At 35.9% G+C, this 17,918-nt stretch overlaps 1 protein-coding gene across 15 annotated transcripts in view; it reads right to left on the reverse strand.

Annotated features, from left to right (window-relative positions):
* The window catches only part of LOC128172558 (uncharacterized), a 73,136-nt gene extending 61,971 nt beyond the window's left edge, over positions 1-11,165 (reverse strand). For 3 of the 15 annotated variants that reach the window (XR_008242310.1, XM_052838318.1, XM_052838339.1), the window contains exon 1: positions 10,178-11,053. Coding sequence is in view for 14 of the 15 variants with exons in the window: in XM_052838318.1 (XP_052694278.1) it covers positions 10,178-10,276 (99 nt within the window). In the remaining variant the exon portion in view is untranslated. Of the gene's footprint in view, positions 1-10,177 lie in introns of all 15 variants that reach the window. The other 12 variants (XM_052838321.1, XM_052838329.1, XM_052838322.1 and 9 more) reach the window with 12 other exon arrangements.
* Between the last annotated feature and the right edge of the window lie 6,753 nt (positions 11,166-17,918).

Genomic DNA, 17,918 nt, shown 5'->3' on the forward strand with positions numbered 1-17,918 from the left:
AATCTCAATCCACATCACAGTACACGCTTCTTTTGGGCCCAACCCCAGCCGAGAGTTTTATATAGGTCTTATCACAATCTCCCTGGAACTCTTGCTTCAATCATTTAGGTACCTAATGAAAACTCTGAATATTCATCAAAATTCACATTCATGATCAAAGTGTTAATTAAACACAAAGAACTCATTCCAACTTCCCTATAATCCTCCCCCCCCCTGCCTGCCTCTCTCTCTCTCTCTCTCTCTCTCTCTCTCTCTCTCTCTCTCTCTCTCTCTCTCTCTCTCAGAGAGATGATCAGTTTTCTCTCTTTGGTGCAGGTGAACTCTTTCAACAGTTAAGATAATAGCCATACATCTATAAAGTTTGTAAATTCATGTCACTTATATTCAAACACACATGTGGCAAAAGAAACAAAAGAGCAGCCACTATTCTACATACCAAAACACAACACTGAAATGGATAGCAAAGCCATATGGTTCAAATCTGGAATAATGCATTCTAAATGAAAGAAAACCACAATTTGAAATATATCATTTTGCCTGTTTCTGCCAAGAAAAAAAAATTATAATGGAATGAGACAAGCAGTGAAAACTGCATTGCAATTCAGACAGATTTATAGATAATCTTGTCTGGGACAATCAATTATATATATGATATTGTATAATCAATTTGAGGGGGAGGGATATAAAGTATGTTGCAATTTATCCTATACACAAACTTGACACATTTTCTTTCTTTTGTTTTTTTTCAAAACATCTATCATCAACATCAGTAAATTGACAGAATCCTGAAATTACAGACCCGGTTCAGATATTTCAATCTCCCTCAAGCATCTGGCAACCAAATACCTTTGAAAAACGATAATGAATTTTTCAAATGCTGGAGGAAAGTTGAAAATTGAAACCGGCTAAAATCTACCCACTCAGGGTCTGACTATGTGTGTGGGTCATCAATATTGTATTGTGTACGATACCTATAACCTAGTTCTGTTGTCTATGGTATTTACCACTTGATCTATAATGCGCCATTTACAGTCCTACTGTTTTATCTAATATTTCTCCAGTAGCAGGCAACAGCTATCACCACTTTATCACACAGCGATCGAGGCTGGGTAGACCTTCTATCTCGAGATAATTCAACTATGAGACATTGTACTCACTCACTCGAGATTATACCTATATATAGGTGCTAAGATCACTGTCGTTTCTACTGCATTGTAACACACATATAATAGGATTTAGTTCTGTCATAGACAGATCTAGATCTGTGAAAAGCAAACATTTAGGCGTACATTGATAATTTTCACACTCCGTTTGGAGAGCTGAAGAGACGTGGGTTCAGAGTACAATAAAGTGTGACAATACTCTTTAAGTGTTTCTTTTCTCTAAGAATCTTTGAACTACTTTGAACAGAAAAATAGTCCTATGGTAGCATATTATTGTATTACACTTGCATTCCCTAAGAAGGCTTCTGATGACAGCTGATAGAAGTCTGGGTGCTGGTCCAGTAAAGCTCAAAGTGTCCTTGACACAGGAACCCAACAACTTAGGGTCAGTTAGGTTTAAAATTACCTTGACCTACATTGGTCAAGGTCGTTCCTCAAAACAAATAAATAGGTGTTTTCAGTGTGACTACTCTCATGCAAACAATTTGTTTATATTCACAATGTTAGCCTGACTCTGACTATATAGATTTATTTGCTCTAATAATAAGGATATTGTTCTTTTGCCCAAACCGTTCATAATTCAATTATACGCATCTTATTCCATCCATTCTCTCTCTCTCTCTCTCTCTCTCTCTCTCTCTCTCTCTCCGATCAATAGGTCAGGTCTGCCGTGACATGGATCCCGGTTAACACATGCTACCCCTATCCTCCGGTTACCCTGGGCGGTTACTAAACTGATACACATATCACATGACAATCACTAACGGGGGAGATTCCGTTACACCAACGATCCATTCCATCACAGTGAGCGATGGGCAAATTGTGTCAACTCTATATTACCCACACCATTGACTGTACCTAAGTGCATTTAAGAATCAAAGAATGAAAAAGACCTGAGTAACAATTTATGTTCACCCTTTTATCATTTGAGTGGAAGAGATATAAAGTAACTCTATGCTGGTTTGGGTTATGTTTAATTTTTTCTGAATAACTTGTGTTATTATGTTGTGTATACATAATCATGCCTTATCTTTCGTATTGACTGTAATAATAAATTTCCACATTGGTACTAATTCCTCAGCAATTACAGACTTTAAATTCATAATTTCAAAACTTTACTCTCTTCTTTTTTTTTTTTTTTTTGGGGGGGGGGGGTGAAGCTTAGCTGGTTATTGAATTTCCCTGTTATTGGCTCAACATCCCATCTAGCATTTCACCCTGATACCAAAATTAATGTCTTTTTTGCATGATGGCAAGATAATATCTTGCATAAATCATAAGCTTCATGCTTAAAAAAAAAGTTTTGCTTGCTGGATTCTCAGCAGCTAAGCCTAGCTGATATTGCCTTGAAGCTAGCCCTGTCTACTGTTTTGAAACTCTGTATGTACTTGTATTAGCTAGCTCAAATTTTTCAATAAATGAAAACAATATGTTTTCCGCACTTTCTGATTATTGTGGTTATTTAAGTCTGTTAAATTTTTTTCTACGATCATCATATAAAAACAATTATGGGAAAGGTGTCTGTCTTAATTCATATCAATGTACCAGCAATTAGAGAGAGAGAAAAAAGGGGATAGTCAAGCATATAATTCCTCATAAATTACGCAAACTTCCCTTCAACTAAACAAATGAAACAAAATAGATAGCTAAGTCATTTCTCTTTCAATATATCTTTTTTTTCAATCATCATACTTTGAAATATTGATTTTATATCAAGAAGAAATAGTAAATTCATCAGTTTCACCAACAATGAAAGTTTTTCTCTCTTTTTAATCCGATAAAATAAGTTAAAATTATAGCCTTTAAATAAAATTCCACAGAATCAACTCCAAGCTATATCTCTCCCTTCTTCAACTCAGTATCAAATATTCATCAATTCCGTGTTCCAAATTCCATTAGATTAATTAACCAGCAAGGCTAATCAGTCATTCTCCCTGGGCTTAATTGCCACAGAGTCGTAGCATTAAGGGGGAGCACACACATCCAGGGCTCTCCATGGTAGACTCCCAAAGGAAATGGTTAGACTAACCCCTTCATTGTCTTGTACAATAACAATAAATACTCGCAGGAAGCTATAATTTCAGAATCAATACTTTGATCCCTTATAAAACTCCAAAGATCCCCCGACATTGCGCGTATCTTGTGTTAATCGGGGATCTATATAGTTTCTAGAGGACACCGTAAGTCGGCAAAAGTCGACATTAAACGGGTAAATTGTTCCGGGATGTTCATTTCGGAGCCGATAATCAGAAGGTTGGAAGGCTCTTTAATGGAATATATATTGTATGTTTGGCTTGATCGAAGATTAGAGACAGTGGCCATGAGACACGAACTTTGTCCCTGCGGAGCGGGAAATAAAACCGATTAATGAAAGTCCATGCAGAAATCAACGCTCATACAGGAATTAACGTTCAGCGATATGTAGCTTTTCTATCCTCCTAGATTAACATTGAAAGTACTACAAGCATCAGTACCGGTATTTAATATAGATATCCACTGACAGCTACCCTTCACTTGCTTATGTTGATGTCATCGGATCAGATCATTTATACAACCAGAATATCAAGACATCAAATCCTTACAAACTTATACTGTACAATATTTACATTTTTCAGTGTCTTTGTCTTTGATATCACTATTAATCGATTTTTTACAATACAGTGCAATAAATTCAAATGACGTTTGTTTAGGCGCAAGCGGGGTTCGCATAATTAATTTTCAAATATTTAATCACACAATTGCTGAAAATTATATACAAATAAGTAATCAGGAATCATTCTTTGAATATTATGAGGTTATATTTTCGGTCCAGGCATAACCAAATCTATCATAAAGCCCTTCAGGCTTTATTGAATTTGACCAAAATTATCACCTCATAATACTCAAAGAATGATTCCTTATTCCTTAAATATCATCTTACTGAAGTATTTACATTCATAATTTATTTTTGTGCACCAGTTATTTCAAATAACATCATATGTAAGGGGTAATTGATCTAAGAGACACAATCTATAATCAATAATTGTGCACTGATCAACATTTCTTGTCAGTGAAATTCTTCGAAATTCTTAGATCTTATTAACAAATATTTTATAGCTTCTGTTACAAATGATCAGAATGAATTATGAATAAAAGATTGCATTGAAAGTGCAACGCTAAAAGGAAATTGTCAGAAATTAAAACCTACATTAATTAGTAATTAGAAAACAATTAATTAAAAGCATCTTCCTTGAAGGTGAGGTTAAGCTAAAGGAATGAATGCTAAACACAACTCTAGTTTTAGTTTTTCTTTTTTTTTGAATTTTACTTATTTTTGACACACAATCTATAAAATTAAAAATGCTTTTGAATTTTCTGTCTGTTTTTCTAATTGTATTCAAAATTTATTCATTGAAAATTGTCTTACTCTTTTGGTATACCAGTAAACTTTTTTATTCAAATATTATCTAATATTCCACTGGTTTTTTTTTTAGTTAAATTGAATTAATTAATTTGGCATTTTCATTTTATTGTACATTAATTACAATATACTTATTAAATGAATTCATGTGCAGCGAACTGTTTTTCCCACCTGACTTATCATTTCCTTATATCTGATGGTGTGGATGAACTTTGAATTAAAACTGCACTAATTACAATGAAAACAAATAAGATTGATATCATTCAATAGCAGAAAATGTCGAATAGGCCAGACCAGAAGGAAAAATGTAAAAAAGGGATGAGATGCTCATAATTAAGAGGGACGGATGATTAGGCAGTGTGCTAATTAAAGCCATATCCCATGACAATGTCAGGAATATAGATGCCTCCTTCTTTTGTTCTGGACACCCAGACAGACTCCCTAAGTACCTCACATGCTCAATATGTGTTACAACAGATGTTTACATGTGTACGTACTGCGTGTATCTTGTATTGGCCACTATTTGTGAAGTGAGCCAATGGGCAGAGAGATGGTCGACAACAAACGCCACATCCTATAGTCACAACTGTTATCTACCAGAGTCCAAAACTGTTGCCCTTTAAACACCCTGACCATCAACCTTTGGACAACTTCAACAATTGCATCAAAACAAAAATATCATAATTTCAAATGACCTCACCCCCACCCTTCTTTGACCCCCCCCCCCCCCCACCTCGACCAACAAAAGTCCTCCACCCCTTTTCTTTTAACCAATGTGTGTATTACATGTTCTATGATATATCATATGTGACTGTAAGATTTATTATCTGTATAATGTCCCAAGATTTTACACAGCCCCAATCGGTATCAGATATAGCCTTTGTTGATTCGTATATGCACTAGTTATGGAGACTGAATTGTCTTTTTATCTTTTTGAGTGACATGTGTAAGAAAACAGGTCATTCATGAAACTGGCCAATTTATTATATTACAAACCACAACAATATCCCAACCATTGCTATCAAATCAAATAGGAAAGCAATTAGGTGAGAAATTCTTTCTGGATATGATCCATGCCAACAGAAAAACATGTTGACATTAGGGCAGGAGGTTGATCAAACCCAAGCATCGATAACCACCACATCACCGCCACCCCCTTTCCATAAAGAGAAGTCCCTTAATTCACTTGGATTCACCCCAATTAAGGTCCGATTTCCCTGTCCCCTACCCTTTGAAGTGCATCCCTCCATAAACAAGACCTATGCAGTAATAACCCCCCCCCCAAGCTATGCAACTACTCTGATTACCGGGGATTAGAGGGTCCCCTACTTCTTTAGATCCACCCCTAAAGAAGTTCTGACCCCCCCCCCCCCCAAACCATCTGTGTTGTGTATCACCAACACATAGTTTGATGCTCCTCCAATACGAGACATTGTACCGTACAGTTTGTAACTGTTGGACCCGTCAAATCACTGTATACACAGAAGATTGTCTTATCACTGTACCCTGATAAAAGCTGACAAAACTCCAGATAAGCTCAACAAGGCCTGTCCTAATCACTAACATAACAGGTTGTTCTGGCCAAAATTCACATCTCATCATTTTGTGTGTGTGTGTGGGGGGGGGGGGGGGGGGGAGGGAGGTGGGTTCTATTCAAATTGCTATTTTTAAACTTTTCCAAAACACTCTGCCTTTCTTTTTTTTCAAATTGCAATTTTCCCTGTTCCGGGACAAAATTCTACCTTTCTTTTTCTCAAATTGCTATTTTTTCCCCTGGTAAAAATTTTATGGTACAGGAAAATCATCATTAATTGATTATGATTAAGCTATATTACATTGCAAGGAAGGTTGATTTCAAAAGAAGGAAAGGGGCCAATCTCAGATTTATTTTCTTACTCAAATCATTGCTGGATCATGTGCCTCATTATTCTAAAGATATCCCCACATTTTTGGATTGGTGATTATATATGCTTAGCTCGCACATTATGCAGGTTGAATATTATTTCATAACCATAAGACTCAGATCTATACACTAATTGAATTTCTCTTTCCTGCGAGTGAGAGACACAGAGAGTTTTATATATGTATAGCTAAGATTTCAGTGGTCTAAAGATTCATTTTCTATACTACATGTCAAATGAATACAAGAGAAAATTGGAACTTTGCGTCAGACAAGAATCCCTTGCCGTTGAAACTCATGTAGAGGACCTTTAATAGAAAAAACCTCATTCAAATTCCCCATCGCCGATTTAATTTCACGTTATTTATACAAAAGCTACATAATCAGCCTTATACACATATTTGTCGTACAATATGAAAAAACATATTCATACACTGCCAAAAATTTCTTTTTCCCTCTTAAGTTTGCAATGCATTTTAATACTTTTCGCATTGGGCTGTCTTGAAGTGACATTCTATAAGTGAAATGAAAAGAGAGAAAGAGAGAGAGAAAAAGAGAGAGCTGAGTTAGGGCGAGAGAGAAAAAAGAGAATAGCTTTAAATGAAATGCTGTTATTATACAAGTATTAAACCGGTTTTTTGATATAAGGCTGGGGTATATCGTTATAACCCAAGCTGGTGTTGAGTAGATCGAAAGAAAAATCCCCCCTCATTAGCGCTAAAAGCCCATTGTAGGCATTAACAATGGAGTCCTACTGCTCCGAATCTCCCAAACTTGTTCCGAAATATGTACAAATTAGACACCCTGCCCTTTTTCCTTCTGGGTCTCTTTAGAAAAAACTGTTCGTTCTCTACTGGTTAACATATTTCTATTGGGTGGTGGGAAAACTAGCTTAGCTAAAGTACACCGAGTTTTGACAACTCTTCATTTGGAAAGGGAGGGGGTGGGTTATGTTAAAGACAAAGTAAAATATAGGTTTTACATGCACATGAATAAGGTTTCCCTGTTCAGTGAATGAAAATCATACTAGATAAATTTTCACTGGTCTGAAGATTCATAATGACAATTTAAGAATACAAGGGAAATTTGGACCTTGCATCTTTGCACTTTGTTGCAAGTTGATTAAAAAATTGAAATCTATGCTTTTTTCAGTCTGAAACATGAATATACATGTACCTGGTATATACTAGTAGGCAAACTTCTTTAATTCTAAATGGGTCCAATATTAACCTGCGTTAAAGCACTATTGCAAATTTAAGCCCCCTCCCTCCCCCTCCTTAAACAAAATATCCATTACAAAAGTTTCTTTCCCTTTTATTCACCCACACCAAAAGACTTATCAAACTTTTCAAACTTTAAGACATACGGTCGATAAAAGAGGAGCACAGAGAAGAAACAACCCTTAATCCTCAGATTTATCAAGACACAGTCGATTTTGCATCACACAAATTAATGAAGAGATTCAAGGGCTGCAGTTCCTCGGCTGGTACCAGAATCCAGTAAAAAAAATCAGAATAAAATCCCCGAATTTGCTGTTGCTTGAAACGTTTTGGAGATTATCAGAATCGCTATCATGATAAGACAAGGGGATCACAAGGCAAAGTTGGTTCTGCGGGACCCCAGACTTTGCTCAGAGGATGTTTTTGATTTGCTTGACTTGCATTTCATGTACTCCAGAGGCATACGTTCTCTTCTTTGGAGCTTTTTTTTTATCGTCTTTAATTTAATACAGTAATCAAAGAACTTGAAGCAAAAATTGGGGGTCGCGGGATAAGACAAGCCTGAGGGCTTATGGGAAGAGAACGAAGCAGTTTTATGTAAGACTTATTAGCTTGATTAATTCTTTATCATCATTAAGTGAACGAGGTTCTCTTCTAGCAACTCTTTCCCTTCCAATTGCGTTTGATTTTATGAAATTCTTTCGAGGGAAAATTAAGAGATTTTACAACATAAGTTTTCTTCTTTTTCTTAGAAAAAATAGACTCATTAGGCTTTGGGTGAGACCTGCTTCAGATAAAACTTGGCTGGAATTAAAAAAAAAATGCAGGCTTTTTTTCTGCCAAACTTTTTTTCTCTCTTACTTCACATATGATAGACTTATTGCATGACCAACAAACAAAATTAATTAGTGACTTGGTAATTTGATAATTAAGTCTGCCATTACTGCGCACTGATCATTGATTTATCTTATGAAGACAACGTACAGATGTTGTGAATTTTCAATTCATTATTGATTACAGACAGGGCACCCTGACTATAATCTTATATCCTTGTGTGTGCTGTCCTGTCCGTGGGGTCAGGCTACATATGTGTGTGAAAGTGGTTCAGATGTGGTTCCCACCCAGAAGAAAAGTATCCGGGGCCATAAAACTTAGACAACTCACTTTTGGTCTCAGAAGCCCCCCCCCCCCCCCCCCCCCCCCCCTTAGACAGAATGAGATCAAAAGTGAGCTCTTTTAAGAATAATGGCCCCAGATCCTCAGTCCCTAACCAATAATTTTTTTGGGGGGGGGGTAGAAAAAAATTTTAAGGGCTCTTTAACTTTACATTATCACTTTTCAGATCAAATCATGGAAATTTGGGAAGTGGTGGGTTTCTAATTCTACATGAAATGTCCTTTCCCTTTTATTTTATTAAAGGGGAGGGGGGAGATTTTAAAAAAGCAATTAAATTGCAGACCAGCTTAATAAATATATAAAACACAATAGAAAACACTGAGCCGCTTAGCCGAATGCTCTGGGTCAAATTTAACACAAGGAGAGAAAACAATGAAATGCTCTCTAAAGTTTAGAAGATTGTAGGGAGATTACATTATCCACGGACACTAATAAAACAGTTTCACCTTCGCTAACCACTGTTGTGAACCACTGCATACTGACAAAAGCCCCCAGGGGCTCCCTTAGTTCAACTATAACAGTTTCAGTATAACAGCAGAATATTATGGAAATGAAACACATTGCCCACACATTTGCATGTACAGTGTACATGTAACGTCATGCAGGAAAAAGAGCACTCTTGAAGAATTTTTTAGGAAACCTGGGAGGGGAAGGGGGGTAGGATTATAATATGATAAAGGGCCTTGTACTAAAGTCGCAGTAAACTATACCCTAAAAGCCTGACTCGTCAGTTTTATGAAGTTTTCTTTCATAAAAAAAAGCCACAGATTTGCGTGCTAGACGCTATATGCACCGAGTTTAAAGTTTCGATTAAAAGTTGTGACATGTTTACTTTTTTTGTGTAATTTTGTCTTCATACAATATTCCATTGTGCTACAGTGGCTGCATCACAGTACAGTCTGTTGTTATGTCTGCTTCACATGGAACTCTATAGCTGGTATTTAAAAATTACAGACTGTTTAAAAATTCCAAACTGTAAAATCAATTTCTTTCTTAGTCATTCAATTTTACAGATATAATATATATACAGTTTCCCCAACTTTTTTTTCAGGGGAGGGGAGTTATTGTACAGCATGGATGAGGGGATTGGGGAGGGGGGGGGGTAGGGAGGGAGGGGTCAGGTGGGTGAAACTGACAATAAGAAGGGAGGGGGGTGTTTTACTCCTCATTTTTTTTTGGGAGGGGGTAATTATGGTAGGGATGAGGCATCCGTATTTTTTTTGTTTTTTGTTTGGGGATGGGGGGAAAGGGGGCAGGTGCGCAAAATTATGAAGAAGGGGAGGGGGGTCTGAAATATATAAAGTTGACAAGCACTTACCTCTTCCTCAGGATTAGTGTTGACCGAGTCCATTGACTGACTCAGGGCGATAGTTGTTTCTGTTTTCAAACTCGATGTAGCCATCTCCATCTGTCGCATTGTATTTTCCACACGAAAATAGAGAGAAGAAATTGGTTGCACACTTTTTTCTTTCTGTCTCTCTCGATTTCTCTGTCAAGTTTCACACACAAAAGTTGCGGTGAGTTGAATCAGTTTTCGTTGTGCGATAATAAATATAGGGTGTCCTCTTATAATACACAACAGGTGCGATTTTCAGTCGATGTACAAAGTTCCACAAATAAATAAATAAAAACAAGATAAATATTCTCTTTTCTTTCTCCCTCACTTTAAAACTTCGTTGAATAGTAGAGGGGGTGATAAACACACACAACGGTAGAGAGAGAAAAAAATACCTGCTTATATATCAACACACTGCAGAATTGTACAGATTGGAATGCATATCGAAGTCCATCCAAAATGAAATAACGGCAAAAATTAATGGGACTGCGTGTCGTTGAAGTATCACAAATATTCGTGCAACGGGGCTAAAAAAACTCACGTGGAGTATACAGTGCGGTCCGTCTATATCAGTGAGAATAGAGTAACAATTGCTGTGCAGCTAAAGTACAGAAAGGGGTAACGTGCCAGGCCAGTGATTAAACGAGGGGTAGATAAAAGCGTCCGTTTGTATCCTCCACGAAATCACTACTGGGCCTTCATAGTTCTCTAATTTTCACCTGGAATGAAAACATGGCACCTTTTAGTTTTCCCTTTCGCCGTGACTATTTTGTTATTCAAATGTGCGCTCAATGCATTGTGACGTCACCGCATTTGATGTGCGAACATTCAATGGAAAAACAGCTTGCTTGGTTTTAACTCCGCCCACTATTTGCAAACTCCACGTGCTTTTTGTTGTGGGTATTTTTCCTCGTTCACTCGCATAGCATTGTAGTCGATTTCGTTTGTGTTGAAAAAAAAATTCAGATTAACTATTTAAATCCATCAAACCTGATCGCAATATTTTAAACAAATACGTTTATTAAATAACGGTCCTCGCAATCGATCTATTTCTCTAATCCGTCCGCCGGCGAGAGTGTAAGTAATTCTTTTCAGACACAAAAGAACCAGCCAATCGGAACCGGTGCGAAAAAAAGTCTTTCAAACAAAAGATTTTTTTTATTCAAAGGTTGAGGGAGAGTTTAGGTTTTCTAGTAGACTTTACAAAGCGCGACCCAGTGTATATACACATTTTGACAAGTTCTACAATTGCGCCATATAATCGGTTTTCCTTTGTACTTAAACAGCAAAGCCCCAAATTCGTCATAACTATTCATTTAATTTTCACCGGTTGTAATCGCATTAGGTCAACTTTTAAAAATAAATATGTATTTCGTTATTTTACAGATAAACGATTTATAAAGTGTACCTTGGTACACGCGCGATATATATATTATACGTAATTTTAATTAAACGATGTATTTTATTAATAAGCTAATTACCATTCTTTAGTTTTTGGGGGTTTTTTTTCAGTCTTCCATTTCTTAACTTTGACACGTTTTTTTCCCTTAATTTCTTTTTTTTTTATCAAATGTTGTAATTTAACTGTTATACATAAGATAAACACAACGCAAGTTATTGAAAATGTTCATATCAAATACATTTCAATGTTTGTATATGGCATGTTTAATTGTTTGGGATTTTTTGTTTGTTTTAGTTTTTCTCGGTGTTTGCTTTCTTTTGTTTTTAAGAATTAAGTTTTAATATTGGCAATATTCTGTATATATACTTACATGTATGTTTCCTTTTTATTGTTATATATTTTTATGAAATAAAGTTACAATATACTTAAGACAGCATTCATTGCTAACCGATTACTTTAACCTATAAACAAACAGGTACATGTATTAACACTCTTTACTAAAGATATAAAGATGTCTATGTTTTAACAAGTGTGTATATATTTACTTACGCTTATTTCATGATCTTTTAAAAAGAACTAAGAGAGGGTGGGCGATGATTGAGGGGGGGGGGGGGGGTCTTTTTTCACGAATTTGCTCATAAAGAATTATTGCAATAAAATTATTATAGAAATTATTATATTGTAGCGAAAATGTCGTATCAATTTAATGGTAAATTGTGGTAAAAGATCGATGGAACATTATCCTTTTCCCGATACAGAAATTTTTAATTTATCTAGTGCTAAATTAAGGTAGATTCAATAGAAAAAGGGGGAGGGTAAAAACAATGTATCACCATGCAATATAATGTAACCTAATTCCATTCTTAATCAAAGCTGCTGTGGTGGAAAGTAGCACGTGGTTTGATGTGTCTCTACGGAATATAAATCAAAAGTGAAAAGAAAATCCGTGTAGGAAATCGCGGATTCCACTAGGAATCTAGAGGACCTCACAGGGATTCATCAACTATTCCTATTGCTGGTCCGAATCTTACTGCCGTCTGATGTTTTTTCCCCTTCCCTCTCGCATGTTATATAGAAACCGTAACCTTATCTTTATTTCAATTTCTTGTATCATACGTTAACTGCATGAGTACTTGCGTACTTTTCCTATTCGTCCGCATTTTAGGGTGGAGTGTTTTAAGGAGGCCGGGTGGTCGTGACCATTTTTTAGACTGTATTGATCTCCTTTGGAAGAAGACCTTTTATATACAGATGTAGGAAAATACTCAAAATTTAAAAAGTTAAAATTAAATTCCTGAGTTCCCCTTTACTTAATACTTTACAGATTAACAAGTAATATCTTTCTTAAAATTCAAAGATCTGATGGTTAATTCGATCATCACCCAGACTCCTTAAGGAAAATTATCTATTCTTTCTCATTTTCTTTTCATATTCCTCTCTTCCTTTTCAAAATTATTTACATAATTTATACATGTAATTATATCTCTATGTAAACTCTCTCTCTCTCTCTCTCTCTCTCTCTCTCTCTCTCTCTCTCTCTCTCTCTCTCTCTCTCTCTCTCTCTCTCTCTCTCTGTCTCTCTCTCCACAGCAACACGCAAACACCCTTTCGTGTCGATTAAAATTGACTCCGGATTTCATTACATCTACGAAGATTCCGGCCATCAAATATTCATGACCTCCTGGTCAATCTCGCGATCTGAAGTGGCAAAAAGCTAATTCAATTGGTCCCCACAGACCGCTTAATTACTGCTAGAATACCCCCTCCAACCCAGCTAACAGATGTAGAATGTCCAATGACAGCAACCATACGTCTTTTATTTCTCGATAATTGCATTTCATCACGTGACAATATTTGTTACCTGTTCAAAAATTGATTGAAGCGTTAATTGAAAAAAGCGGTGCTGGTTTTCGCACTGTAACGATAAGAAATCCTCCATCTGTTGTCTACGTTATACAAAAACGGAAAGGATTTTGTGACACGTTTGAGTGAAATCAGGGAGTTTGTATTATCATTAATTGTCATTGTCGAGAAAATTAAGGAAGACACCCCCCCCCCCCCCCCCACACACACACACGTTAATAAAATCACTAGTTGAATTGTTCCGGATTTTTTTTTTCGGAAAGGAGAAGACTTAACGTGATGCATGAGTTTCATATCATTTTCAAAGCTTAAGGAAAATATTAACTATCAAATCTGTGTATTTAGTTAAATTCGTACATACAATCAATGTGACAATTCATTAATTTGTCAAGCTGTAAATTTTGAATTTACTGTGTGGGTGTAAATACAAAATTTACAACATGACGTTATGTTGTAAATTTTATATTTACACACAGCCAGTAAATTCAAAATTTACAACATGACAAATATAAATCGTTTTCGTATCTCAGATTTCATCGAAAAATTAGAGGGGGTTGCATCGTTGCTGATGGAAATCTAAGGAACAAACTATAGACGACATTTCTATAAAGAAATCAGACTCATTTAGATAGATTTATTTGCTTATATTTAAATAAGAAACTTTGTGGTTGAAAATATGAATGTCTATGTAATTGTCAACTGTATCGCGTCAACATATCTTGTATTAAATATTCCTTCTCATTTATTTATCAATAATTGTATCCAAGGTAGTTTGGTGAGCTATTGAAATAAATAAACCCAAACTTGGTCTTTACTTATCATTCTGTAGTTTCTGTATTTAAGTTCATCTACTAGTATTATCAAGAATTGGTCACATGTTTGCGTGATTCGAAAGAGAAGACTGGGAATCACTGCATCGCATGTGATAAATATCGATAAATCAGACAGTATGATTTTAATAATTAATGTAGCAAAATAAATAATTCACGATTAAATCATATCACGTTTGCAAAAAAAGGGAGTTAACTGTCACACAGACTACAAAAATATGCAATCGCAACTTCTCGGGCCTTTCCAGCAAGCTCCGAGAAATTGCGAATGCAGAAATATGTACATGTATCTCAGAAAAACCTACGTTACGACCGGAACAAAAATATCCGGATTTTTTTTTTTAACTTTCGATCTCTCGAACTTAACCATGGTCCCTTGAAGTTCGAGTTATCTAGATTCACATGTATATACTTGTATATGTATAATTAGTCCAAAATGTCGTCAAGACCACATCCTGCATGTAAATTAAGATACATGCACAATGTACATATAATTGATTTTTAAGGGTAATAAAGGAGTTTTGACAGTTCTTTGCCTTCATATAATAACATTTGTACTGAAGTCCTGATTGACCATTTTGTTTTTGTATGAATTTTTTGGATCAAAATAAATGAAGATTACAAATATATGTTTTATTAAATTTGGTAAATTGGATCACAGTTTTAAAATCACAATGATATACATTTGAGTTATGCCCGAGAAATCAAAAGACTATAATATTTTTGCCCAAGTATGTGCAGGGAACAACACAGTGTGTTCGATTGCCCGAGGCCAACGGCCGAGGGCAATATATGGCATACATTGTATGATAACTACATTATGAGTAATCCGAGTATAAACATATGAATAAAGGTTTTTTGAAGATCATCATTTCATTTTATAATTCAGTCCACTTAACCATCAATATAATTTTCCAAACTACACTGTTTCCGTGTACATTTGTAATAATTTACTGGTCACGAGTAGGATCCCCATACGTTTATAAAATATTAAACCCAATTGAAGACATTCTTCTTCCACTAAAGTGATGGAAATGAAGACGCTACGTATATTTTTATAGGGTGCTATACCAATTATCCTATTTAGAAGAAATAAACTTTTTCCTTTTCCTCTGAATTATTCAACAGCTAGACAATACCTCTGGACCGTCAAGGGACCTGTAATTACCCCGTTCTCACGACGGATATTATCACACGTTTTACCGACAGCTGAGGAAACTGTTGAAAAGCACGGGTAATTACAGTACCCCAAACACTCCTATAAGAGGTTTGGCTCTGGTCAAGCATCGAAGTCTATTATTTGATTTTCGAATGTTTACACGTGTTTCTTTTTATTGTGTAACGTTTCGAAAAGGTTTTATTGTACTGGGCTGCGTTCGAGTTCGTAGCAGTTAGCCTAGCCGCTAGGTCGTATATATAGATCTAGGCCTTTTGAACGGACCACTCAGTTTAGCCGCTATAGGTCCGTCTGATTTGAAATTGGTAATATTCAAATACAGACTTATTACATCGGCATAAATTATTAATTTCAAGTGGAAGTTTGCTTACATTCATAACAACTTACATGAACAAAATATCACTAAATTATTCATTACAACAGGCACGTAGCTTTGTTTTTTGAAAGGGGGGGGGGACTCTTTCTTAGAGGGTTTTAAGGGGTTCTTACTTTCCAAAATCCTGAAAATTCATTTTTTAGCCGGGCTCTGCTGAAAGCAGAGTCCTGGCTATAGGCAGGCAAATAGCCAATGTTACTATAAATAGCACAATTTCAAAAGTTAAAAAAAAACAAACAGCTTCAGAGTAAAAGCTTCCGCTATACCAAATAGTTACACAAAGAGCCACGTTTTGTCAAAAGTGTTGGCATTTTGTTTCTTTTCTTTTTTTTTTTAATTTCGAGAGAATTGTCTTTCTTTTTTAGTTTTCTTAATAATAACCTGTTTTAAAAACAAGACTGCATTTTAAACACATACAATGCGCATGAATTTCCATGAACTACTTTGCTGCGCGATGAAGAAATGGGGATTGAATTTATAATGCTTGTTGCAAAATTCAAGGCAGCAACTATTGAACTTTTTAATTTCTACAAGACAGACATTTTTTTTTTCGCTTACAAAATTTGGTCGCTCTCTGACGCTTTGCCGACATTAAAAGCATGAGAGAGAGAGAGAGAGAGAGAGAGAGAGAGAGAGAGAGAGATTTTCAGTCTTTACTACACAATATGCATAAAGACACACCAAAAGAGCCTGGCTTTCAGTACTTCAGTATTTTGATTTTGTATGTAAATGCAAGAAAAATCTTTGCTGCGCAAAAAAATGGGGGGGGGGGGGGGGGGGGGGGCAAGCCCCCTGGCCCCGTTGATGCTACGTCTCTGTACAAAGTGGTCACTAAGGTAGTCATCTTGCATTAAAAATTTAAGCAACGTATATCTACGTAGCGGCTAGGCTAGCTTGCCGTTCAACAGCACAACTGCTGCGCAACACTACGTAGCAGCTACGATCTTAAACGCACTCATGGTAAATCATGATGGCAAATAATCAACCTCCTTAAAAAGTTGCATCAGATGTAAATTTGCATATTTTATCGAACAACAGAAACTTGGTTGGCGAATTTCTGGATGATTTCTAATTAAAAGTGCCGATACCTTACTACAGCTACATACTTTTGACCTATACGTAACATGGTTCATTTTTGTACGTCTGCATGGGATTTGATTTCTGAGCATTTTACGTCGCTTCAGTAGCTACATCAAACACGGAACGTGCCTTTTCTCCACTGGCGTTAAATATTCACGAGCAAGAGCTTCCGCTGAGAAGAAATATTCCCCGTAGAAATGACAAGATAACTGTTAAACATTAATGAGCCAGTGTGAATAGTTTTAATGCTATGTTTATGGTCCATACATCTTTTTTCTTTGTTTGTTGGTTTTTTATGGATTACCATTCAGAGGAAAATACATCTTCCGCTTTGGTGCTTGTCATGCTGACGTAACAATGATGAAAAATAAAACATGGTGGTGCGCTTTACAGTTTTATTAAGACGTGCTCAGAAAATACAGATAAAGACTATACGTAACGATGCATTTCAGAAACTGGTTACATGTTCACAAAGAAAAGAAAACATGGTCAACACCGGTCCCCCCCCCTCTCTCTCTCTCGTTTGTTAAGATCCATATATAAGAAACTATTTCATAAGTAAATTTTAAAATTTCTTGATCTACCAATCATGTCAATCATACCAAATCATACTTAAAATGTTTCCAACAACATAGACTGGGAAGCTTTAATATGGTGTTCACTATACTAATGTCCTTTCCAAAACTTTAGATTATTGATAATCAAAATGTGTACATGACAACACAAAAGGACACTAAGCTACTCCTGAAAAAGAGAAAAGGTCACGAAAAATCTACTAGTATGTTCAAAATTAAGAGTTCGACCAGAATAGAGACTGTTGAAAAGGTTGAAAGAAGATAAAGGTTAGCAGTACATGTACATATATAGATAATGGTGAGAAATTCGACTTATTGCTTACATAGAGCTATCACAGATTACTCTACAGATGAAAAGTGTTGCAGTAACGTGTCTGGTCTCTTGTAAAGTTGTGTCATATATGTTGTACATTTTGTGAC

This window comes from Crassostrea angulata, chromosome 2 (assembly GCF_025612915.1).
Source record: "Crassostrea angulata isolate pt1a10 chromosome 2, ASM2561291v2, whole genome shotgun sequence".
NCBI classification, from domain to species: Eukaryota; Metazoa; Mollusca; class Bivalvia; order Ostreida; family Ostreidae; genus Magallana; species Magallana angulata.